Genomic DNA, 26,497 nt, shown 5'->3' with positions numbered 1-26,497 from the left:
GTGATGGACTGGAGACCTGTCTAGGGTGTCCCTGTGATGGACTGGAGACCTGTCCAGATGTCCCTGTGATGGACTGGAGACCTATCTAGGGTGTCCCTGCAATGGACTGGAGACCTGTCTAGGTGTCTCTGCGATGGACTGGAGACCTATTTAGGGTGTCCCTGTGATGGACTGGAGACCTGTCTAGGGTGTCCCCGTGATGGACTGGAGACCTGTCCAGGGTGTCCCTGTGATAGAATGGAGACCTGTCTAGGGTGTTCCTGCGATGGACTGGAGACCTGTCCAGGTGTCCCTGTGATGGACTGGAGACCTGTTTTCCTGTGATGGACTGAAGACCTGTCTAGGGTGTCCCTGTGATGGACTGGAGAGTAGACCTGTCCAGGTGTCTCTGTGATGGAAACATGAACAAGACTCTTTGGATCAGCACCACAAACCGCTGATAAAAGTGAAACAAAGGAAACGTCAAACTTAAGAATAAACTAATACATTTTCATCAATAAATATAATTAGTTATTAGTTGTTAGGCTATAATTAGTGAATGCAACAAATATGTTTTTTTTTCATTCAACCTTTATTTATGCAGGTTAATCCCACTGAGCTTCGGGGACTCATTTACAAGAGAGACCTAGTTTTAACAAAGAGTGATGACAGTATAGACAACAGTAGACAATCACAAAAAAGATGTGCACAAATTGAGAAAAACAAGTGAAAATAAAATGGCATTAAAAAAGTAACAAAAAAAAACCCCCAGCTAGGTTGTAAGGTGAGAGCAATCTTAAAACAAGAACATGTCTGCATTGGTTTTTCCCAGGTGCAGATGTTGCAGATGTTTGAAGTCAAGGTCGACAGCTTCAGATCTTTTTGCAAGATAAACACAAATATACACAAACGACAAATACCACTTGGATAATTAAGAACTGGAAGTAGGCATGAACTTTTCTAAACCACAATGCTTTGCAAGCATACTGACTTTGAGCATGCGCAGTAGTAACTGGTCCTGCGAAGGACTGCAACCTGTTAGCAAATCCCTTCAAATGTACATTAGATGTAAAATAAAAACTTCAGGGGCTTTGTTGCAAAACTTTGCCACTAGTTTCTTCTGCAAGACGCTTTAATTTTGTACAGTCTGGGATGATGGTTTCAAAACGCCACAGAACTTTGAAAAACTAAGTTGCCTAAACCGTGCAACGTTACTCATCCCACTTTTTCCTCCTCTTTTCACGGATCTTTTCAGGAACGGTGAGCAAAAATAAAAATCCCTCACGTGCGTTAGCTCCATTAGCTCCGTCATGGAGCTGTCGCGCGCACACACACATATATGTCTACGGTCGCGCGCATCAGACTCAGGACGAGCGGACTCCCGCAGCATCTCCCGCTGCGCGGCGGAGGGATACAATAACCGCTCTCATCGTCGTGCTGAGGCTTTTGCAAAGCAAAAATGTCTGCCTAAGGGAAACGTAACCGACACATACAGAGGATATTTTCAAACTTATTGGCGCTTAAACTCAAATTTCGCCTTTTTGAGGGGTGCTGACAGAAAGCGACCTTTCACCAGATCACCCTAGTCGGGATTTAAATCGGAAAACAGGTAAAATTTCAGGGGGTGGTGGTGGGAGTTTGCCAGAAGCTTTCGGACCCGTGAAAGAAGTTGGGAGTTGAGCGAGACCATCGTTGCGTTTTGTTTTCTGGAGCTGGAGTCTGAGATTACCACTTCCAGTGTGCGTTCATCTGTTTGTACCGGTGTGCAGTTTACGTTTTAGGTCACTGAAGCGACACTCGTCTCCCTCGTCCCGGTGTCCACAAAGGCAGCGGGACGAGGTCGCAGCTATTTTCAACCGTAAGAACGAGCAGCTAGCGTTAGCCAGCTAGCTCAGGCGCCCCGGCTAACCATCGTCGTGCTCCAAACACGAGCTCCGTAAACCCCTGACACGGACACAGCCACTGGCAGGCGAACCCGCGACTCCTACAGATGTTTGAGTTTTAGCGTGAGCTGTTGTTACGGAGTTATATCGTCCCTGCTTCAACGCGATGCCCGCAGCTCCCCCAGACATCCATTCACAGCAGCGCTGATTTCTCCCTTCAAAAAGAGAAAGACAAGTCAAGTCTAAAGGGAGCGAGCTAGACGCGCACGTCCTCTGACTGAATACAAACCTAAAACGCATAAACCGTCGGTGTCTTCGTTACGAGTGAACTTTTCAGTCCACGGCGACGGTTTTGTTCTGCATCCACAGCGGATCGCTCCGTGGGTTTCCTCAGGAAGTAGTCCCCGCCGTTGGATGAAGCAGCTCCAGATGTGACCTGATGTGCGTCTCTGTCCAGGTTTCTAGATCGCCACGATGAACCCTCAGCAGCGGATTGCCGCGCTCGGAACAGACAAGGAATTAAGTGATTTGCTGGATTTTAGTGCGGTAGGACTCCCCGTTATTTTCAGCTCAGATTAAAACGAGTTTGGAGCAGATGGGATGAGATTTGGACTGATGTGCTTTTAGAAATAGGACTGTTAACTGCAAGTGAAACTTTTAATGTCTTTTTTATTGTTACATACCACCAACAAGCTTATTTTATCGTTTGAAATACACAGTTTAAAAAAAAACTTATTTCTTTAAAAATGTTATTTACTGATGCTGAACATTATGAATGAAAGCTGAAACTTTGATTATTGTGCATCACTGCCTATTTGGAGCAGCTCATTCCCAAATGCCCAAAATATTCACAGTTCTCCATTTTCTGTGTTTTTTGAGTCTGCAGTCACGTCAGCGATGCTGCTGTCATCAGATTTTAATCTTGGTGCCATCAGTCCACTTTGTAAATATACCCCAAGATTAACTGTTGATGGCGCTAATTCCTCCATCAGCTGAAGAAGGGGTGGAACAGAGATCAAACCTCAGGATGTAAAATTGTTAACTTCATTCGTACTTTTAATTCAGACAAAAATAATTAAAGTGTGTGTCACGCCATAACGATTCCAAGAGTCGTGTTTGTTGAGTTTTGAAAATTAAAGTCTGCAAAATTGAAGCTAATTAGCTCAGTGGTTGCTTTTATACGGGGTCGTTTTCTAATTTTAGTTGTATATCTTTTACTTTCAGATGTTCTCTCCACCTGTAAGTGGAGGGAAAAATAGGCCCACCACACTTGGAAGCAGTCAGTTCAGTGCATCAGGTAGGACTTGTTCCCTTAAACCTATTTCTTTTTGTTGTTGTCTATAAACCCCCTGCCGTGTGGTTTCTGTTGATCCCTGCTTATGTGTCTTTAAAGCGTGCCGTGCACACACACACATCAGCTGTTGGATCTTGTCTGCCTTTGTGTGGATTGCTCCTGGGCTCGTTTACAAATGGGAGGAAAAGTGTCGTAGCTTTCAATCTCGGATGCAATTCCTCCTCTTCCTCTGCGCGATGGCTCCTCACATCTGGTGCTCGAAACCTGAGCCGTCCATCTGGAATTGAAGAGCAGCGCTGCAGTAAAGATGTTGAACAAAGCACAGTTTAGACCACAGACGTGCAAATGTTTTATCGATCCGTTTACCGTTATGGCGCCGTGAATGCTAATCATGTTGTGCATTACTGTCAGACGAATAAATAACGCATAAATCAGGCCTGTTTAGGCAGTAATGATCAGGTGCTGTCAGGTGCAGGAACCGTTCGGACTGAGGAATTTTGTGATGTGCGTTGGGAAAAAACTGTCAATTCATCCGAGCGCTGAAGCTGCATTTTGACTGTAGTTTAACGAAGTAGTAAAATATCTTGTTGCGCTGTTCTGAACATTTCTTCTTGACTGTGAGGAATGCAAAGACTTAAAACTTCCCTGCTCTTTCTTGCCGACGTGTTTGGGAATGATTTGGTTGCAATAAGAAAAGTTCAGGCTCTTTGCTTCTGGATCGCTTCCTCTAGAAATAAACGGTACACGACATTAATCTGAAGCTCGTCTATTGTCTGATGTGCCACTACAGAACGTCAACAATCAAGCGTTATGTTTTCTGAAAGCGTGTCTTGTGTGCATCCACAAAGCCTCATTGTCGTCGGTTATCTGTGAAACGAAAGCCACACATGGCGTGGAAGTGACAAAGAAAGAAGAACAGAGCTGTCACACATGAACTGTGGAGCGGTGAGGATGACTTCTATCATACCTAGTCATTCAAGTGAGAAGGATGTTTGTGCGCACTCTTCAGTAAGACTAACGACAAAGAAGCCCGTCTTCATGTTTAGGTCTCCACTGAAATCTTTATTTAATTTGGCTATAATGACGTTATGTGTGTTTAAAAAAATGCTGACTGTCTCCCTTTTTATACAACACTTCTGTGTCCCAAATATACTTTTTAATAAACATTATTATATAAAAATGGAAAGGATTATTGAACTTTTATTTACTAGACTGTTTTAGATTATATGTAACTTAAGAAGCTGTCATCACACACTATGTATGTGTTTTTAATTATTATTTTAAGTTTTCTTTAGCCAGGTTGTGTTTTTAATCTGCTGCTGATCCACCATAGCGTTTTAGACTTCGCTCGATTACATCGAATCACCTCTGAAATGAAGAGCGTGAATTTTACACATTATAAACTCTTTTTTTCTGGTAAAATTAAAATATTGTTTTGAATTGCAACAAAACCCAAATGTGTAGTTCCTTTAAGTTGATTTAAACTTTTCTGTATCAGATAAAAGAACAGTTTTCGGAAACATTTCAAAATGCACGTTTTGTTCTGCGTGCGTACATTTTAAATGGGAGTCAGATCCGCAGACGGGTCATGCGCACGCACCGCGCGACACCAAACCGTTTCTGTGCAGACCGCCACGGATCCCCCCAGAAAAGCTCTTCTCTTCATGGAAGCAGTTGTCTCTAAAATTCAGAAAATAATTTGCCTCTGGTCTCAGTGGTGCCCCTAAAGCCAGCTCCTTTTACGCCCATCTCATTTCAGCTAGGGCCGTTGCTTCTTTGAAAACAGGCTGGATCTTTATTGGCTGGACGCCAGCCTCTTTGGGACAGAATCTGCAATCAGCTGAAAGTGGATTAATCCGACCATCATGCCCACTGTCTGCCTGTCACCTGAGATGAGCTTGTGTCCCGAGAACACAGCAGTTGATAAATGTCCTCCTCCTTCGTGTTGTTAGTGCTGGACTCGGCGGCAGAATACCTCCACCTTGAGTGACACTAGGAGACTCCCGGTCCCATGTGGCTGTATTGATCGCAGCGATAGAAGGATCCATCAGTGGTTTCTGTCCTTGGCCTTCACCGCCTGAGATTTTTCATTACTCCTCAAATCTTCTTCATAATTCTTTGTGCTGTTGGCATTGAAAGCACAAAAGTTGTTGATATTTATTAATTTTTTTAAAACTTATCCACATTTCTTTGGGACAAAGTCCTGAGCCACAACTTATTCCTGCTAGGGAGGAGAGAAATTTGTGGATTTTCTTGAACCCCTCACCCGCTGATAATAAAATCCTCTTTAAAAGAATTACTGTTTTTCTTACTTCACCTCTTACATATTTGTTGTTCTTTGCACATTATTTTTTTTTTTGGATAGTTTAAAAACCATAGTAGCTGTTAAAATACACGTTTTTTTTCTTCGTTTTGTTGCCAACAATTACAATTCATTTGTTTACATCCGCACACTTCAGACAGTTTCGACGAGTCCGTAAACTAACCTCCAGATGTTTGCAGTCAGAGCGATGTGAAAAGTCAAAAGTTTTTCTCTTTATCTGAAAAGAAACGGCTTCTAAAAGCTGTAAAGATGTCGACGAGAGGAGTCATTTTGAGGGAGGAACTCGTGTGGAGCACGTTAAAGCAAAAGCTACGGCTAAGATCATATTCAAATGAGCTGTGCCGAGAGATTTTGAGCTCCTAACGGGAGAACTTCAACCGCTGATCTTCACCCATCGACATATTTAGCTGTAAACGGACAAGAAATACTTGCTGTTTCGATCATTTTAATAATTTTCAAATTAAAAACATGGACAAATCGCACATTTTGACTGCTATTATGGCTGTAATTGATTTAACTGGAATAAAGTTGGTGAATAAAGTCACTGAACACGACTTTCTCTGTACTTGTTTAGTAAAGACTAAAACAAATGAACAAATAGGATGCACTGGAAGACTTCCTACAGTTTTTGAAAAAGGGATTTGTAAATCATGTCAGGACTTTGTGTGGTTTGAAACCAGACTATTTATTTATTTTTTTGCATTCTTGTCTAGTTTAGTTTATTTAGAAAAAAACCTCTATACATCTTTCCCTCTATAGTGCAGATTCTAATTTGCTGAGGCTAAAATTAGATTGCATCTGCATACATTTGGATTTAAATATTCCACTGCTGAAGTAAATCCCTCCTCCCTTCAGACTACAGTGAGAGCTCATGTCTCTCAGATCTTCAAGGTGGGGGAAGAAGCACCTATATAAGTGATTGGAAACTTAAGGCGAGTGAGTGTGCAGACCTAAGTGTGAAAATTGCAGGGAATGAGGGTTTGGATTATTGCATCTCAGCTGGGCATTGCCAGATAATTGAAGCAGAGTGGGACCTTCAAAAGTGCCGGAGAGAGACGGATGGGAGAAAAATAGCCAAAGTGGCTCTAACGGAGGGTTATCATTTCTCCCCTCCAGCTGTGTTGATGATGCAAATCTGATGAGGCCATTGTGAAAAGGATAATTTTCATTCAGTGGCGCATTTGTTGGTGGGACCAGCTGTTGATGTGGACTTGATGTCGTCCGGTCACTTGGATCTTAAACTAAATATTTCAGCGCTGACCTTAGCTTTCACAATCTCTCTGCTGTCTCGTTTTACGTGCAGCTTTGTGCGTCCAACAACAGCTTTTATTGCGAAGGAACAGTCAGGGTTCTCGGTCCAACTCGGAGAAATAGCAAAGTGAAAGTAAAATTGCATTTTACGACCTTATTTCCGTAGCAACAATACGGATTTGATTTAAACGTTGCGTCGCACGTTGTTAAACATATTTCATTGTGCTTGCGATCCAGATAAAACCCGCACGTGAAGATTGTTTCAAATCCGATCGCACGTTTTAGTGCTTGCAGTCGTGTTTTGCAACCTGAACTTGATAAGTTAATCTGGTTTACTGCAGTCGGAACCTAGCAAGATTTATTTATTTAAATTATCTAATATGTCTAATAATGAAGCCTTCTTCACACGAACTGTTTTATTTCATTTCAGCGTAGTTTTTAAAATTAAGGAGTTCATTATTTTTCTGTTGTTTAAAGTCCATTCTTGTGTTTTTCAGATCACGAACTTCTCATCGTCTGTTGCTAAAACACTCAGCCCATTTAAGCTCAATTCAATCTAGTCCGGCTGGTTTAGGTGGACGTTTGTTCTGTGACCTGTCGTTGCGATTTCCTGCATTTCTTTTGAAAGTTGATCAGCTTTTCTGTCCCGTTTCCACGTCTAAATTATATCTTGGCTCGTATTTTAGAGCCTCTAGTTGCAGATTCTATCAAAACTAGAGCCGGCACGTATTTTTAGACGAGGTGAGCATCACTTTTGGGATGCTTCTGAAATGTTCGTCTGATTAAACTCCAGCGTTGTGTTGAGTGGACACGATCAGATCCGTTTAGATGCAGACGCAGGTCGGTTACTGGTTCGTTCAGAGGTTCAGTGTAACTTTGGATTATTGATCTTGTTGCACCTCAAATGAGCTGTTTACACATGGATGCTCTACATCCATGAGAAAGTTTGTCCTTGCCTTTGTACAAAGAAATAAATGCTCGTAGATTGTGTCACAGATGTATTAATTAGGCTGGGACTCCGGTTGACAACAGTTTAAATGACTGACTTTAAAATAAAATGATGCAAGTTGCTTTCAACAGTGTGTGTGAGAATTTACATTAATTTCACATTTGAAGTTGTGGGAATTTAAAGGAGATTCAGGGAGGTTGTTGCTGTATTTGTCACAGGTTAAACTAAATGCTACTTGGGAAGAAACAGCTTTCTTTTATGGTGTATAATTATGTGATATCTTTTACGGTATTTAGATACTGAAATATTCAAAGGAAAGCTGGAAATTGGGTTGTTTTGTTCTGCAGATTACTAAGACGGTACTTTAAAATGTCTCAGGTTTGATGCACATTTTCAAATCATCACTAAAATCTGTCCAAATCATATATTTATGCAAATAATTGTCTATTGAAGCGCTTCAACTGAATCAGGGATTTAGAGAGGGTGCAGCTGTTTACTAATGGTCCAACAGAGACAAGAAAAATACCAGTTAGTTTGTTTTTTTTGCCAACTTTAGTGCTTATTCTGTTAGTTTACCTGAACGTTGTTCATTTTGCTGTGCTCACTACAGACAAGATACCTGCAGGAATATTTAAAATTAGATGCAAGAGCATCGTGGCAGATGTGAAAGACTGTTTTCTGCAAAAGTGATGAAAGTGAGTCAAATTTAACTGCAGTTTTTCCATGAAGCCACAGAAGAAGAGGAAACGAATCTACCGTGTGCAAACAGCAAAGCATCATGTTTGTCAGGATGAAACTGAGCTGAAGCTCTGCTCACTGAGGCATGATTTCTGCTTACTGAAATGTCACGGACTTTCTGCTTAGGTATATAATTAGATCTTCAAAATTCTGATGAAGAGGTTTGATTTTCCAGCAACGAGGTTAAAAATGGCTTTGCCATTTTAATAAATGTCCCCTAAACCTAAAAAAAAAGACACTTTTTGATGCTTTCAGTGTGCTTCTACTGTAATGATGTAATTTTACCTTATTAATGTTCTGTAACACTAAAGTGCTTTACTTTAAAAATAATAATTTATGTTACACATGAAAGTTAGGATGTATTTAAACTCGATACGTTACATTTAGCTGAGCTGCGCACATTATGGTTCCTGTTCATGTTCTTTTACTCACATTTTATCCAACTGATTTTAATTATATGTTTAGCTGCATAAATTCAGCTTTCCAAAAATGTCTAAATATATATATTTACCTTGCTTGCTTCATGGAAGCATCTTAGCTCAATTCATAAAACTTCAAAGTTAAAAATATGTAATAATATTGAAAACTTTTGTTTATTGCTCCCAGCGTTCGTTTTTTTTTTTTCAAGCGTACACATTTTGTAAATCAGATTATTTTTTATTATTTGATGGTGAAAACAAACAAATGGTATTGCATTTTACCGAGAAAGATGGAATTACAAGAGAAATAATAATCAATAACTTTCCAAACGTAGATGATTTTCGTGGTTTTGTTGTTTCTACCACACGATATTGTTGTAAAGAGCCAGAAGAACCGAGGCTGCGAGGATCTGTTAATGACTGTATAACATAAATCAGATTGTAAATCCCACATATTGTACTTTCAACACATGCCAGATGGTCTAGCTTGACAGTTTGGTTGGCGTTATTGATTTTTGTGTTTTTCTGCCTGACTTTTGAAATATGAGATGTAGGTTTTTGTTCATCTGAAACATTAGTTTTATCGTGTTTCTGCAGCCTGCATCAAATTATGTATTTGTTGTGGTACATTAGAAATATATGAAGCGACACAGTCATAAAGCCTTTAAAATAAATGTTTTTGAAACTTTAAAACCGTTGAAGTAATTAAAAAACAAACGTTATTTATGTTCAGAAAACCAAGATAGGAAAGTGTCATATTTGTCATGCCAGCTATCAGCCAAAGGATATTGAACTGTGATCAGTATGTACTTCTCTTGAGACGCTAATCAAAAATATAATCAATCAAAAATAATTACAGAAGAAGCCGACGTTTTTAATTTAGCTTACAAATGACTTCTGTAAAGCAGGTTCCCCAAGGAGCACCTGTGAATTTCAGGATTTAAATTATGTTTCAGACAGACACAGATTAATTCAAGTTTGGTGAAGTCTCTAATCTAATGTCCTAAACTTTAGGGTGTTATGTTTATTCATTTATTAAATTTGGTCCATTCAACTACTCAGAATCCAAAGATGTTTGTTTTGCAATATGACACCAACGATAGGCTGACAGTACGTAAGTTAGATAAATGTAGCATTATGTTTTTTTTATGGCTCGATTGAGTTTTAATTTATGAATATTGTTTATTTTTGTCCTTGCATTAACTGAGGAGTTATAATGTGAGTTAAACGGACGTCCTCTCATTCGTCGCTTCTTAAACGGCAACGTTTAGTGGAGCTTTCTTGGAATCTGTTCAGAGTCTGTGTGGTGAACCAAACACCTGCACACTGAACTTTGTGAGACGTGGTGACTGGGTTGTGTGTCTTTTGTTCTGACAGGTATGGATGAGAGGACCACCCAGGCGTCCTGGGCCCCAGGTGGCGAGTCCAGTCCTTCTTATGGGTCCTCGCGGGTAAGATGACCCACAATATAATTCCTCTCAGTGGCCTTTCTGCTCCACAGCACATCATTTAACACTCATTACATCAAAGTGGTGAATTCACAATGTTTCAGTCTCACCTTATCCCAGCGCCTGTCACGTTATTTCACCTGTATAGACATTTATCTGTGAAAGAATGGACTGGAAAATGTTTTCAGGGCTGGATGAATTGATTTTTAGTTTGATTTTTTTGACGTGTTTATCAACTTGTCATGGAGAACCGTAACCAAATTGGATGTCTCTAGCTACAGTATCTATAAATAATGTTTAATGAAATGTTCTTTTAACCTAAAGGCAAATTTCTCCTGGTTGTTTGTATTAGCAGATTTATTTTAGCTTTTCGTGATCGATCCGTGTTTTGAGGATTATAACATCGCTCAGAATCTTAATCAGATTAATGCAGCCCGTGATAGTTGTGTTTTCAAAGTCACATCTCAAATGATTCCATTACAAACTAAAAGCTAATATAAAAGCATACTTTCTGTTTTTATAAATATCTTTTTGATTAATATAAAAAAATCTAATGCGTCAGCTTCCAATAAAAACATGTGAGGAGCCGACGTTTAGAGAAATTCAAAACACAAATAATACACGTCATAACTGATTAATATACATGTTTGTTTGATACATTAACTGAATAATAGTTTAGTCTATAAAAATGTACCTTCACAATTTCTTGAAGCACTAAAACAGCAGTCCCTCGTTTATCGCGGGGGATCTGTACCCAGAAGCCCCGTGATAAGTGAAAAACCGTGACTTAGGAATAGCAGTACAAGTAGTACTTTATTTTAGTATGATACATATATATGTATATATATATATATATATATATATATATATATATATATATATATGTGTGTGTGTGCTTTAAACCCTTTCCACACTCTTGCAATATTCTAAACAATGTTTCTAAACTCCAAACGCGCTAAAAGAGCACAGCATATCATGATTTCCCTCTGTCTGCCTCGTCTGCTCTTTGCCACTTGCATGAGCTCTTGGCCACGCCCACCTCTCTGCTCTGCACGAGAACAGCTGATCAGCTGCAGCAGGAAGTTTATCCTGCTGTAAGGGCTGCAAAAAGGTGCAGGAGGAAGTTTTTTTTCCTGCAGCTCAGGCGCTGAATTATTTAAAATAATTTATTTTAAATAAAAATTTCATGCCGATTGTGCGGCTCATCCATCAATCAGACAGTTGTTTGTCGTGTCCAGTCTTATTTTGAAAAACCGCGATGGAGCGAGTCCGCGATAAACGAAGCGCAAAGTAGCGAGGGACTACTTTATTCGGTTTATTTAGGCTTGTACAACCTGTCTATCCGTTATCTTTACCTGCTTCTTCCTTTTACGAGTCGCAGGGGCCACAGGGGTCACTGGTGCCCATGTCCAGCCACCACTGTGTGAGAGGAGGGAGACGCCCTGGACAGGTGTCCAGTTCATCACAGGGCACTTTTACAGCCATTAACAAAAACTAAACATTTAATAGAAGCTATGTAAAACAGCAAGAGACAAGTTTTCTCATTCACTGCATCTTGTTTGACAAATGAGTGTAGTTGTTAATCGGTGAACATGTTTAATTTTCATCAACTGTTGATTCATCAACAGTTTTACTGTTTCGTCTGTCGAGCCTCAGGTTAAGCTCGTGTGTTTGATGTAAAAACGGTTTTCGACTAAAACGAGCCGGTGACTAATAACGAGAAGGTGTTTTCTGAGCATTTGAGTGATCGTTTTGTTGCTTCAGGGATTTTTTTTTTTGTTGTTTTTACTTCGTAATGATTACAACTCTATGGAGATCATCTAATGAGAATTTAAACTCAAGTTTGTTATAATTTACACAATAGGTTATTATTTGAAGCTGTAAAAAAATCACAACAGTCGCAAATCCTACATTGCTACGTCGTGAGGTCGGGTTAATATAAAAACCATTTTGATGTGCTTGAATGATTAAGATGATTTAACATATTAAAGCACGGTATGCTGATGTAAGACGCGCTGAAAGTGTGAACCTGTCGGTCTTAGCGTGAGCAAGTGTGAACGTCTCTCTCCGTTTGTTTGTCCCTCACACTGTGCTTGTTCTGGATGCCCTGTATGAATTTCATTTAACGTCAATCTCTTGTCACTTTCTATTAGGATTCAGTTAAATGTCAGAGCCACTCGGGCTGCCTTACCTTGTTTATTTCTCAGTGCCCTTCCCGAATGAACATCTAGAAGCTATGGTAGCACAGGCAGCTTGATTTGAATTATAAGACAGAGCCGCTTGAGATATCTTGGCTCCAGGTGCATATAAATGAGTGATTCTGACATTACACGGCACAGCATCAGCCAGCAGACAGCTGTTTGCACATCCATAAGGGCTGCAAACACTTGAGCACAGCTGCACAAGCTTTTTATTCTCATACACATTTGACTACACATCCCATAGGATGGTAAATTACACATAGTTGTGGATCGTTCTGTAAAAATCACTTCATTTTTTTACAAGGTTGACAAAATATATATATTTTGCACGGTGATAGACTATGATTTAGTGAAAAGGAGCGCTTTTTTTTAAATGACCAATGCATTTGATTAAATGGGGGAATGGTGGCGCAGAGGATAGAGAAGGTGGGTCTGTGGTGGGAAGGTCGCTGGTTTGACTCCCCGAGCCGACAACATCAAAATGCGAGTGGGAAAGGTGAAGCACACACACCTGCCGCCACCCTCGTTTGCCTCACTCTGGACCCTTGACCCCCACCATCTGCTCCCCCAGGCGCCCTAGATGGCAGCTCTCGGCTCCACACAGATGGCTGTGGTACCTCGGTGGTCTGTGGTTGTGTCACGAAGGTAATCCGGTGTAAAAATAATTGCCAAGTCTTTGTGGTGACCCCTGAAGAAGAGAGCAGCTGAAAGAAGAAGAAAATTGGTCGTTTTATGGTATTTTGTCAGCATTTTATAATCAAAATGTTAAACTGAAAAATAAAAAGGTTTATAAAAGCAGAGGAAGTGTATAAGAAAGACAAATAGTGTCACTCATCTTTGATGGATCAGTTTTGACATATAAGTAAAAGTATGTGCAGCTGGACCTGTCGCAATAAACAATAAATCAATTCATCGCATGATAAATGAAAATGATCGACCTCATTTTCATTTATCGGCTTCATCGTTTCTTCGTGTCTCTTTCTACTGAAGACACTGGATGACAAAAGGCTCAACTCCAGCGCTCTTCACTGACTCCCTCCCTTTTGATTTAAAATCAGTCTTAACCGTCCAAAATCGTGTTTTTGGATCGTTAAAAGCAGCTAAGTTGAGAAGCTAAGCTACGAGCTAAGCTAACTGGCTAACCATGCGGAAAAAAAACTGTGTTGTCGAACCTCCAAAATTCACGGTTGAAACTTGTGCCTTCTTGTAAAAAGTTGTTTTTCTCTGCAAAAAGAAGCTGAGAACTCAACAATATTATCGTTTATCGCAATAATTTCTGAGACAATTAATCGCCCAGCAAAATTTGTTATCGTGACAGGCCTATATGCAACACAACGTTTAAGTTGACCTCCTGATAATGTGTCTACACGTTTGAGAGTTTATTTTCTTACATTCACTTGAGTCAGCTCAACCCTTTTGAAGCTTGTATGATCACAGTAACGTGGACGACCTTTAAGCCACATTTTCTAAAAGGAAGATTGGAAATCAATGATGAACGTAACGTTTGCCTTTGAGATAAAAATTGATCCTCAGTAATAAGATGTTTTTTGAAAAACCTATTTTCGAATCATCACATTGCTGGAAAAGAATCAAATACTTACCGTTAATTAAAAACCACCCTGTTCTTCAGAAATTTACCAATTTATACTTTATTCACAAAATCTGTCCAAGGCTCCTGGAAGAACTTCTGCGTGCCTCATTTTTCAGGCTGTTACAAAGGGAGCTCAGTGTCGTCCCTGAGCTTGTTTGCTGGTGTGATCAGTCGCCTGTGAAGAGTCCTGAGACCTGCTGCGCTGACCTCGGCTCCCAGCCAGCCGCTGTTTCCTGGGTAGCTGTGGCTGTGGGCTGGCAGTCTGACAGGCAGGGCTGTGCCATCGCCACCAAACGACAACTCCCTCATCCCCAGTGCCCTGCCCTAATTGATACCCGACCCCACACGCATCCATCATGACCACATCATGACTTCTCACATGCAGCCTCGCATCCACCTGGGATGCGGCTCAGCGTGTGAAAAAATGACTGAGCTGTGGCGAGCGATCGGGGAGCAAGGCGTGAGCTGTGGCCTGCTTGCTGCCAGTTAGCTGACAGTTATTTAGCCAGTAGTGCTAATGTTGCCCTGTGGCAGCCATGACAGAATATGTTAGTGTCGTAGATGTAGGCCACCGGTGTTGGGGAACGATGAGGACCCTGTGATTGATGATCTAACAGACTCTGAGTAGCACACACTTCAGAGCAAGGCTAAATATTTGTATGGCCACACTTTTAGACTGATCCACAACCAATTTAGACAATAAACAGTAAATATTTGCATTGTATGTAACGTTTTGGACCGTCAAAAGGTATTTTATATGTTTGCCTCTCTTTGCCGTTGTAAAATGCATTTGAATACATTTTAAGAAAGACTGATTTTAAGACAGGACAGTGACGTATAAATAGTGACTGGAGTGATGCCTTTTAGGATTACATGTGAAGCAGTTGCCACAGATTATAATTCAGTTCAACCTTTATTTCTACAGGTTAGTCTCATTGAGCCTCGAGGACTCATTTACAAGAGAGACCTGTTTTAAACAAAGAACACAGATGCCGACAGTAGACAATCATAAAAAAGCGTATAAAATAAAAAGTAAATGGAAGAAATGAAACAACGAAACAAAAACAGCTACATTGTAAGGCGATGTAGAAAACTAAAACCAGGAACATGTCTGCGTTGGTTTTTGCCATGAACTTAGAAGATGTTTGAAGCCACTTAGAGAGGTCAAGGTCGAGAGCTTCAGATCTTTTTGCAAGTTATTCCAGGAAACAGGAGCGGAATAGGAGAAGGCCCTTTTGCCTATTTCAGTCCGCGCTGAGGGAACACTGCAGGTAATAATGTCCTGAGGGCGCATGCTGTAGCTGCACTCACGCAGAGACATGTCGGAGGAGATGTATGAAGGCAGCAGACCAAGAAGTGATTTAAAAATGAAAATGTACCAGTGAGAGAGTCTGCGTGAAGTTAATGATGTCCAGTTAACCAGTGAATACTGGGTGCAGTGGTGGGTACAGTAGTTGCAGCCAGTTATGAATCTTAGCGCACCGTTCAACAGACATGTTCCTGTTTTTAGTATTCTACGTCGCTTTACATTGTAGCTGTTTTTGTTTTGTTTTTAATTTAATTTCTTCTATTTACTTTTTCATTTTATATGCTTTTTATATTTTTATATTCTTATTTGTCTATTGTTGTCTGTACCTCATTTGTGTTCTTTGTTAAATCAGGGCTCTCTTGCAAATGAGTCCTCGTGGCTCAATAAGTCTAACTTACAGAAATAAACATTGAATGAACGAACATCAAACCACTAAATGCTTTGCATTATTTAATAAAAATGTTTGACGTTGCACTTTGTGGAGTACACTTACCTTTTTGGTTGGGTAAAGCTAGTTGATAAGACCACTAACAGTTTGTTTAATTAATCTGTTTGGTTATTTAAAGCAGAATAACCTCATTAAGGTTCAGTAAAGAAAAAGTTGTATTTTGTAAAAGCACAATTCTAGCACATTTCTGCCAAGTTTAATAGGTTTTGGTTTCTCTGTCCAAAATGCTGAGGTGTTTTTACAACCCAAATATTTATTGTCATTCATTTATCAATATTAATGCAAATGTTTATTCATATAACAGACGCATACAGTGTGCAATAAATTACGCTGATCCCAGTTCATTGTTTAATGTGTTTAGACCTGCAAACATATTTTGTTTTAAAATTTCTGTCCACTTACAGTCCCATCCAGCCTCATGTTTTGTGCAGATTGACTGCCTCTTCAGCAAGATTCTCATAACACTGTTCTATTGTTGAGTAGACCTGTCACGATAACAAATTTTGCTGCGCGATTGTCTCAGAAATTATTGCGATAAACGATAATATTGTTTAAAATTTGACAATAATGAGTAATTATTGTCAAGTTTGAGAAGAAATGTTGATTTGTTTTGAGTGTAGTACCTTTTTTGACCACCTGATGGCAGTATGAGACTGTTTGAACCAAAGGATGGATAGTGAGGGAGCGAGCCTCTTTAAGAAAAATGGGAGGGAGGCCCCTTGATGTCTCTCTTTCCTTTTTTCAGTTCTCAAAATGGCGGACGCTCGGTGTGGTTTGAGCTCTTTAGCATAGCATTTTTCACACAAAGCTTTTTAATAAAAATTAAAAAAATCAGTAAACAAGTTCTCAGCTTCTTTTTGCAGAGAAAAACAACTTTTTACACGAAGGCACCGGTTTCAACCGTGAATTTTGGAGCTTCGACAAGACGGAGGTTTTTCCCCCAAGGTCAGCCTGTTAGCTTAGCTTAGCTTGTAGCTTAGCTGCTCTTAACGATCCAAAAACGTGATTTTTGGACGGTTAAAACAGATTTAAAAGAGAAAGGGAGGGGTCAGTGAAGAGCACCGGAGTTGAGCTTTTTGTCATCGAGTGTCTTCAGTAGAAAGAGAGACACGAAGAAACGGTAAAGCCGATAAATGAAAAGGAGGTTGACAATTTTCATCATGCGATTAATTGATTTATTGTTTATTGCGACAGGCCTGTTGTTGAGTCCATCTTGGATGGCAGCAGAAGTCCTCAAGGTTGGCTTCAGCCAGAAAGTCATTTAGTTGAAAACTGATTCATACCCTACAGCAGGGCTATTTAAATGGTGGCCCGGGGGCCACATCAGGCCTGCGGGTGACCTCAGTCTGGTCCACCAATGGGTTAATTTACAATGAAACTAGATTTTAACCTCTAAAATAAATGTGCGTAGTGACAATAACTGCCGGATGTCTGACTCTTTAGCTCTTGGCTTTAGTAACTGTGCCCCCCTGAGCGGTTCAATTGAATACCTGCCCTACAAAGGTACTAGAGCCTGAACAGGATCATGTCTCCAAGACGTTGGATCCCTTCATATACACAAGAAACTCAGTGGAGAGGCGCACACACTTGAAATCATAAGCTCTAAACCTTAAGTTCACTGAATAAATCAGCTTTGTTTGGACAAATTTGAAAACAAGGACATAGTGTCTGTTTTTCTTAGACGATTTATTCCTGAAAGTGCTGATTGGAAACACCTCCTTTGTTTCTACTGTTAAAAAAAAGAAAGTTTTTCACTTGCTTTAACATATTATGTGTGTGTGTTCTCACGGGGCTGTTGTTATTGAGTCGGTTCATGGTGTGATTAACAGTGTGTGCAGCCTGGCAGGAGCACAACAGGGAATTCCTCAACGCAGCACAACACTTTGAAATTACTCCATCACCATCCACTCAAAAAAAAAAAAAGATAGATAATAAGATTAACTTTTTTTTTACTGTATGTTGAATGCAAAGTGTACAGGCTGGTGGAAATAGCTCTATAGAAATGCAAGCCCACTGCTGCTTGGTCCGTCTGGTGGGAGTTAATGTAGTTTGGGAAGATGCATTTGACTGGAGCGCAGAAGGATTTTCACAGGGTTTGGGATTAACACTGTAACAGAGCATCTTTTATTACACGGGACCCCAAGTTTTCCAAAACCATACTGTGACCAATATTTAGGCCTAAGCCCCTGAAGCTGATAAGTGTCATGAAAAGGTGCTGTGAAGCTGCAGGAGAAAAAGGCAATTTTTATAAGCTGCAGGTACCTAGAACTCGTGGGATTGCATCTCTGTGTTTCTTCTACTTCCACTGAACAACAACTTTTTTTTAATCTGTATAAGAAACAACACAAATTAGTACAATTTAAAAGTTTTTTTCTCATTAAACTTCCAAATACGGGTTTGGTTTAGAGTTCAGTTCATCAGTTCATAGATGAATTTAAAATTGAATTGCATATCCTGAACTTCATACTACTGTTGAGCAGCAAGTTGCATTTACAAAAAGTGTGTCATATTTGCCTCCATTTCAAAGGTTGTAGCCCTTTTTTTTTTTTTTTTTAAGGTTTTGCATCAACCAGAAAACACTTGAAAGGTCTGGTGGTTGACATAGGTTTAATAATTCCAAATAATTCTGCTGTTACAATTTAAAGAACTTCACTGTTTTATTTTGACACTGTATTGATTGACACTGTTTAGTTGTATATTTTTTTAAACTACAGTTTATCAGACTATCTTGAAAAATATTATTTACTTTAAAAATTAGCTTTTTAGTGCATACACACAATATGCACTCACAAAGGTGATTGTTTTTTTTAGGAGTTTTTGCACGTATTTAGCTGGTGGTATAAATTTTCAGTAGATGTATCCGTCAAGCTTGAATAAAACTTACAGCTGAGTGTTCAACTTTGATGGTGTTTTCATGTATTAGTGTCAATGAAACAGTAAAATTCAAAGCAAACATTGCTGTTTTTTATTAGCAAATCTGCCAAAATGACATTTTCACTACAAATCAAGACATTTTAAATATTATTAAGATAGTCCAGTTGCTGCCACTAGAAAATATTAATATGTATTTACTTTTTGTAATACTGTGCAGATTTGTTTTTGACATTATCGACCAGTTGCATTCTCCTTTTACTAATTATTGTCTGGCTGTAATTAATGAAGTTGCTCAATATTGTGTCTAATATTTGGATCTCCTCCCTGCAGGGTTTTGCAGACAGCCCTCATTACAGCGATCATCTGAGTGACAGTCGATTAGTGTCCCATGAAGGATTGTCCCCAACACCTTTTATGAACTCCAACGTAATGGGTAAGTAAGCTACTTCTTTTAACTCTGCGCTCTCGTGGCCTTTGGGGTGAAATATACTGTAAAAGAATGACGCTTGACTGATGTGCAAGGCACATGATGCATGTGGAGATAGCAGTGCTGAAAGGCTTGCTACATCCTCTCAGTCTCCCCTCTCCTTTCTGCATCCCCTTCCATCTGTGATGACCCTCCCCCAGGGCAGGAGTCACACAATCAGTGCAGCTTTCTGTCACACTAAGCTCTCCCCAAGTCCACCTTCAGCATCTTCTCTTGTATGCACGTCTATATTTGTGTGTGTGTGTTAGAGTTGTATCAAAGTTATTCTCACATCAAATTTCTACCTGTTGTCAACTTATCATGCATTTTTATGTTGTCATTTTTCTTCAGGGGTTGTCAAATCCCAGTTATCCTCATTGATGGGTTGATGGGGACACAAACTGGGCTGACAAAATGAATATATATACATTTTTTTCTGAGTCTTACTGATCTCAGTTTATGTCATTTCCCAGCTCACTGGTTTCATATGATATTCACGCCAATTGCTCAGAGATGCTCTGTCTTCATCTGACTCTTTTTTTTTTTTTTTTTAGAATGTGTTATTTTAATATTTTATTTAAAATGTGTTCTTAGCTACATTTTTTGTTTTTGGTCATGAATATTTTTTTGTTGCTTGTTTACCCTTTGCTCCGTTAATGAGCCACAATATTCTCTGACATTACAGCAATTAAAATGTGTCTGTGATCCAGCGTTCAGCTTCTCTGTGATGTGTAACCACTTGACACTTTTATGGCTAACTACATTTCAGCTCATTGTATAATGGCTGTGGGGACTGGTTTCCAAGCTCTGTGATTAGTTCACAAATGGATGCAGCTGAACGGAAACAAAATGTTATCTTCCTGTAATTGATCACGTGACGGCTATAGCTCTCCTCTTCCGCTGTATCTGTAATGTGCTCACCAGCGGTAGAATATGGATGTGATCTGTTGCTGCGATATGTCAATTTTAGACAGTATGATTGTAAACTTGGAATTGCTTCTGCTTATCTCAGGCTGGGAATTCTGGATGACTGCAGTCTTATTAAATTGTTTTCCACGGTAATATCCAAGGCTTGCATAAATGTATGGCATTTTCAGTCTTCTTATTAAGTCATGCCTGAGAGGTTATTCCTCATCCATGCTCATGGTAGAATAACCACAGTTGAGGAAAGTGCACATTTGTGATGATAGGTAGATCATCTTTACCATTAAAAATTTGTCTGGCCATAGAAACAGGTTTTAGTTCAGTCAGTCCTGTCAGCGTTTGAACTTTTGACAAGACTGTTTCAAATCTTGGCACTTTTTTATTTACATTTACTTAAATTGTTTACTTAGGTACACATATTCAAACCGTCAGCAAACTTGAACAGTAAAAATACTACAAAGTACTTGTGAATATTTCTTTTTTATGATGGAAATCATATTGTTTGCAAAATATTGAGCAATATTTATTTCATAAATGTGGTCAAAAATATATATTTTGAACAAAATTTAAGCTAAAAATCGCCAACCTTTCTTTTCTCATGATACGTTACATTTTCCTGTCCCAATTAAATAACACTAAAGTCTTGTCCATGTAGTAAGAAGGTCAATTAGCACAAGAGTTCGTAACCATCCCATGTGGTGGAAAATGTAAGACCGATTAAAAATGTCCTTTTTTTAAAGGCGTTAAAGGTTTAAAGAAATGGCTTCAAGATTCAGTTTTTCATTTAAATATCTCTGGATTTCAAAAATTGAAGAATTAGCATTTGGTCAAAAATAACTACCGTACAAGAAAAAAAGGTTGTAAGATAATAATTTTGAGGTTTATAACTTGATTCAGTTTACATTAATGTGTGTTAATATATAGCATGTACATTATGGTGCATACATTTGTTAGATTTAGTACGACTGTCTTTCTCTAGAAGCTAGAACGGTTAAGAGGGCTTTGAAATGAAACATAACTGCATTTTTAATGTGTCTGAGGGACCAGATATGGGTCCCAATGATGGCGGACTATGGATGAATTGGTCTCTGGTCTTTACCTATTTGTTCTACAGTCCTCTGCCTAATCAGAACATTAAACTCTGCAGGTGGCAGCCACATTGTTCATGCACACTGCATATCAAATCGTTGTCAGTCACAGCCACGTCAGTCTGTGATTCAACTGATTGATCCCCTGGTACACAAGCTACTTTTAGACAAGCTATAGATAGTCATCCTTCATAAAGACTTGCTACAGATGGAGTGATTTCCAGGTCCTTACACACAGATGTACTATCCATCCATCCATCCATCCATTCATTCATTCATTCATTTGGCTATTGTCAATACTGATAATGGGAGGAGAATGCGACCTACGATAACCAATATAATGGCTGAAAAATTTTGCGCTTTGTCCACCCGCAAGAATGTACGGTAACAACGAGTGGAGTAGCTTGTTTTTTTAGCGCGGCTGTTAGCAATAGCAACCATGAAGCTAATCAAATCAGATCCATGCTATATGTAGTCCCACACTAGGCTTACAAGTGGTGCACTGGTCATAAAAACAGTCTTCCTAAAGTGCATTCACATTTTCTATCCTCCACTGTTCACCATAAAGTTAGTATGTTACAAAAATATAAATTCAACAAAAAAATGCTCTTCCCTGTTCATTCTTTAGTCAGTCAGTTACACATGGTGATATATTTTACCAGAGTATGTTAGATTTATTATTCTGGATGAAGTTTTACAAGGCAATAGCCTATGCTAGGTTATCTAAACGTTAGCTTGCTAACTTGACAGGCACGTAGCTAATGACAAGCGGGTTGGAGGATTGAAGATAAATTATATATTTTTTATTTGCTTTACAGATCAGTTAAAATAAACGTACCATGCTCTGTTCAGCAAAATACGCCACACAGTATTGCTCCCTGCTTCATCTGTGCTGAATGTGAAAGTGAAACTTAAGTGAACAGCCATGACTTGAAAGTAGTCTTCATGCGCCCTCTGCTGGACACATTTTACAATTATGACTGGTTCCCAGCATTTTAGGGTTGAAAATTAGAAGTGCTTATATCAGCACATAATGAGACAATTGTCACCGATACGATATGTCCCCTAACGTTTATATCGGCCTAAACTTTCGGCCCTACCAATATATCGATCGGACTCTAATCTTTACCTGCTTTTTCCTTTTCGGGTCGCAACCGTCTTTATATTATTTAATATTAGTACTTGTAGATGACATTAGGTAGTCCTATTGTGTTCAAAATATTAATCTCTGTTCCTTGGTCACTAAGCTGCAATGATTTGGGGTTAAGCTAACTGATTTGCAGAGGATCACTGACTATTTTTGAGCAAAAAAGAGAAATGTGTAAGAATGTGCAGGTATTTGCTGCATGTAAAATATTTTTGCAGTGATTTACTTGATGTCTTTTTGCAGATCTTTTGGTGGGAGGTTAATTTACTTGTTTTAATTGCTCAGCTACATGGATTGCTAAGAGTTCATGACCCTGACAAGAAATGGTTGCATCTAATTACCATACCCGCCGAGATGTTCTCCTCTGGTGTCAGCTTGATAAAGGGACATCAGTGGGGAAGGCTGTTTTTGGTAAATTACCAGAGGGGATGCGCTATAGCTGAAAAAGCTACACTTTACAGTTTTCATGTTGAATTTTTAAAGCATGCTTAGTATTTGTCTGATGTTATATTGTCAATAGACTGAAGGTAGATAAGGTTTATTTTATTACTTAACCTTAAATTTTAAAACTGCCACACAGTGCAGAACTTCTGAAACTCTTTTTTATACTTACCTTTATTAACAATTGCAGCTTGTTTTTGTAATAGGTCAAACCTACACAAAAAACAAACTTATTTACCTAAATGTATCCTACAGTCACAGGTTTGTCTTATCTAATTTACCACATTGTTTTTGTTCCAAAAGGACTAAAGACTTTGTTAATGCAAAGAATCAGTTCTGTAAATTTCTACTTGGGCTTATTTTTTAAAGTTTTATAAAGGCAAATAAACAATTAAAAACTCAGTAAGCTCGGGTTTTAGAGCTTTTGATAAATATAACTATTTCAACTATTTATTTTTCTTCAGAAACGCACTACTTGATTGATTAAAGTTTAATTATGTTTTATTTGGGTTCAGACTGCCATAACTGGGCTGTTTTTGCATCAGGGCCTTCCAGCCATGCGCCTGAAGGCGTGACGTCAGAACTGCTGAGCTGTTTAAAACTCACGTTTCTCAGGCGTGCTTCATATCTGTTACTCAAACAGCTTTAGTCCTGCATATAAAACTAATCAGCTTAACTCCATCATCAACACACGGCTGCAGCCACATGCTCAGCCTGTCAACATACACGTGTTCTTTTAATAAGACTGCCTGACAGTCATTGCTTTGAGTGGCCGCTCCATTAAAACTTGGATCATCCACTGATGTATAGTATGTTGAACACATTAAAACAGTGTCTGCTTTTCAAATTTTACAGATTCAGCATTTCAGTTTTTAACAGAATATCTGTTGCCGTTGTTGTGATAAACTATTTTTCGTTTATATAATGCATGTTGCTGTCAGTAGCCATATGTTTAAGCCACAAAAACTGTCAAAATACATAATTTTCAAGTCTTTTTAATTTAAGTTTTTACGCTTTTACAATTTCTACATCAATAAATAACGGTAGGTTAATGCAGCTCAAACTCATCAAGATTTTTGTCGAATTTGTGCTAGAAAACAGCTAATATTTCTTGCCTTTGTTTACAACAACAATCTGTGATTAGTTACAATCAGCTACGCTCCCAATGGAGCTCAAAATATCTCACAGCTCATTTCCATAAGATCTTAGCCACAACTTTTGATTTCATGCTCTCCAGTGCTTGATTTGCTCCCCCAAAATTACTCTACTTCTGTCGGCAGCTTTTATGGCTTTAATTATTTAGAGGCAATGAGAAAATGGTTGAAGTGCACAGTACTGATACGTAACACACACATAAGATTTGCACCGTCTTAGCCTCGGTCTTTTTGTCTACCGGTAATTGTACTACAAAAAATTGTACTACCGACAACATCAAAATGTGGGTGGGATAGGTGAAGCACACACACCTGCCTCCACCATCATTTTCCCCACTCTGGGCCCTTGAGCAAGGCTCTTAACCCCCACCATCTGCTCCTCCGTGTGCCCTAGATGGCAGCTCTCTGCTCCACACAGAGGGCTGTGGTTGTGTCAGGAAGGGCGTCCGTTGTAAAAATAATTGGCAAGACTTTGTGCGACTTGTGGCGACCCCTGAAGAAGGGAGCAGGTGAAAGAAGAAGAAGAATTGTACTACTAATGTGTTTTCAAAATATTTTGTTCTTTTCCTTATATTTTTTTCTAAACCTCATTAACACCCCCCCCCCCCCTTCCCCCTGGTGATATAATCGTTTTAAGGGAAGGCATCCGTTCAGCGGAGTTTAGTCTCCTCAGAATCTCTCCCTGCAGTTTTCTTTTTCAAATTTAATTGATCTTCAGGGCTCTCAGTGAGGTGTCAACTCCCACATCACACTGGCATCCCCAGTGTGTGTTTACTGGGGCAGGTGTCATCTGCTAATGCTTTGTCCCAGGGGAGAACCTCCCCAGACCCAGGCTGCGAGTGTGGCCAGGTGCTGTTCAGGTGTGCACTCAGCTTCTAGTGCAGCGTGGGTCACAGGTGCTGCCAGTGCTGCTCTGTCTTCCCACTTAGCTGTTCATACCCATGCACACGTGTGCACACAGTCAACTGAAAGCGGCAAGCATTTATGAGGACAGTACTACCCGGTATATATGCTGTATACAAATACACACACACAAATATATATATATATATATATATATATATATATATATATATATATATATATATATAAAATGAGGCCTGTGCAGAAAAAAATAGAGATGTGTGCAGCAGTAGTGTTTAGCCGATGTAGTCGGTCACTATACAACGCCGCAGGGTGTGCTTATCTGTTACTGTGGTCAGTGGAGCATGAAGAGCCGAAGATGAGCTGAAAGGGCGTAAATCCAATTTCTTCTTCTTTATACCGCCCACATTTCCCCGCACCCCTCTCCTCCTGCGTGCTTCTCTCAGCCCATCCTGGCCCTGCCCAGTCTTTGCATCCCTCCTTCAGGTCCTGGCCCCCAGCATGCGACTGGCAAGGCAGTCCAGCTGTAGAGGATCAGCTGTATACTGAATGGGCCCCAGGGGCCCTCTTTCCAAAGAGGATAGAAGAGCGGGGGTACGGCCAAGTTATGATGACATAACAAGTTTTCAGGAAGCAGCTGCATGGGTCAGGGCACCATTCTCTCTACACACCATACCCACAAATATATTAATGATCATCAAAAACATCTTTGTATAGCTTATATGAGCCAGTTTATGGCACAAAATTAAAATTTAATTCATAAAGACAGATACGGACAGCTGTGTTTTTTAGAGGGTCACACGATACTTCTATTTAACTGCACATGTGTCTGCAGATATTTGCAGAGGTCACTTATGTTTTTAAAATAATTTTTCTGTTAATTAGTGGTTTAAAAAGTTTTGATAATGCTGCTGAGACCTATTGCTCTTGTGTTCCCTTTTTACCCAACATCCATCTTTCGCTCTTTTCCTTTCCTTCCTTACCCTCCCCCGTTTTCTCATTTCTCCCTCGCCTCATGCTGCCTGCAGCTGATGCCAATAAAAATATTGGAGCTCATTTAATACAAGTTTAGCTTTAAGGGGAAGTGATTCATTCAGAAGAATTAATGACAGTATAACTTTTAGGTCTGCACTGGACATATTAAAACTGGTTAGCTTTAAATTACAACCCCCCCCAAAATGCATTTTCCCTTAAATATGACATTGTTTATTGCAATAAAACCAACTGTAGTTTGGAGCTTTCAATGTCAACCATCTTGTGCATGTGATGAACATATATTTATTAAAGTTTTAAACACCATATTGTGTCAGCATTGATTTCTGTACCTGTGGACTGTATGGATACAAGACTTGACGCTATGTGTTCCTGCAGATATTTGTCCAACAAGTTCTTTACTAAAGACACCGTTTACTTTTTTTAGTCATTTATAATTAGCTGCCTCGTAAAAACAATATAATAAAGACAGTTATTATTAAAACTAGGGATGCACGATATTATCAGCTTGGTATGTGTATTGTCTGATATTAGCGATAAAGTTAATATTGGACATTGGCCATTCCATCAAAATAACTCAGATATAAAGGCTCTGCTTTTATATATATATATATATATATATATACACTGTTTTTTGTATGAAAACCCAGTGACAAGGATGCTTGCAGCGTCAGTGAGAGTGGTGTAGGGAGAGAGTGTATATATCTGTGGTC

General features: G+C 39.3%; 1 protein-coding gene across 1 annotated transcript; it reads left to right on the top strand.

Annotated features, from left to right (window-relative positions):
- The first annotated feature begins 2,216 nt into the window (after window positions 1-2,216).
- LOC119425308 (transcription factor 12-like) lies at window positions 2,217-25,410 on the top strand. The gene is made up of 5 exons (XM_037692832.1): window positions 2,217-2,408; window positions 3,087-3,159; window positions 10,214-10,287; window positions 19,038-19,140; window positions 25,238-25,410. Exons 1-5 carry the CDS (start codon window positions 2,337-2,339, stop codon window positions 25,408-25,410), a joined length of 495 nt encoding a protein of 164 aa, XP_037548760.1. The 5' UTR covers window positions 2,217-2,336.
- Window positions 25,411-26,497: the final 1,087 nt, after the last annotated feature.

The sequence above is a fragment of the Nematolebias whitei genome, chromosome 2 (genome assembly GCF_014905685.2).
Source record: "Nematolebias whitei isolate Nwh7 chromosome 2, NemWhi1, whole genome shotgun sequence".
Lineage (NCBI taxonomy): Eukaryota > Metazoa > Chordata > Actinopteri > Cyprinodontiformes > Rivulidae > Nematolebias > Nematolebias whitei.
Note: the sequence above shows the minus strand (reverse complement) of the source record. Positions and strands in the feature narration are given on the sequence as shown.

What these genes read in the sequence shown, in the direction of transcription:
- LOC119425308 (XM_037692832.1), top strand. Translation starts at nt 2,337, where the DNA reads ATGAACCCTCAGCAGCGGATTGCCGCGCTCGGAACAGACAAGGAATTA. An exon ending in CAGTCAGTTCAGTGCATCAG is followed by an intron (nt 3,160 to 10,213) that starts GTAGGACTTGTT and finishes TTGTTCTGACAG; the next exon opens with GTATGGATGAGAGGACCACC. An exon ending in CTTCTTATGGGTCCTCGCGG is followed by an intron (nt 10,288 to 19,037) that starts GTAAGATGACCC and finishes TCCTCCCTGCAG; the next exon opens with GGTTTTGCAGACAGCCCTCA.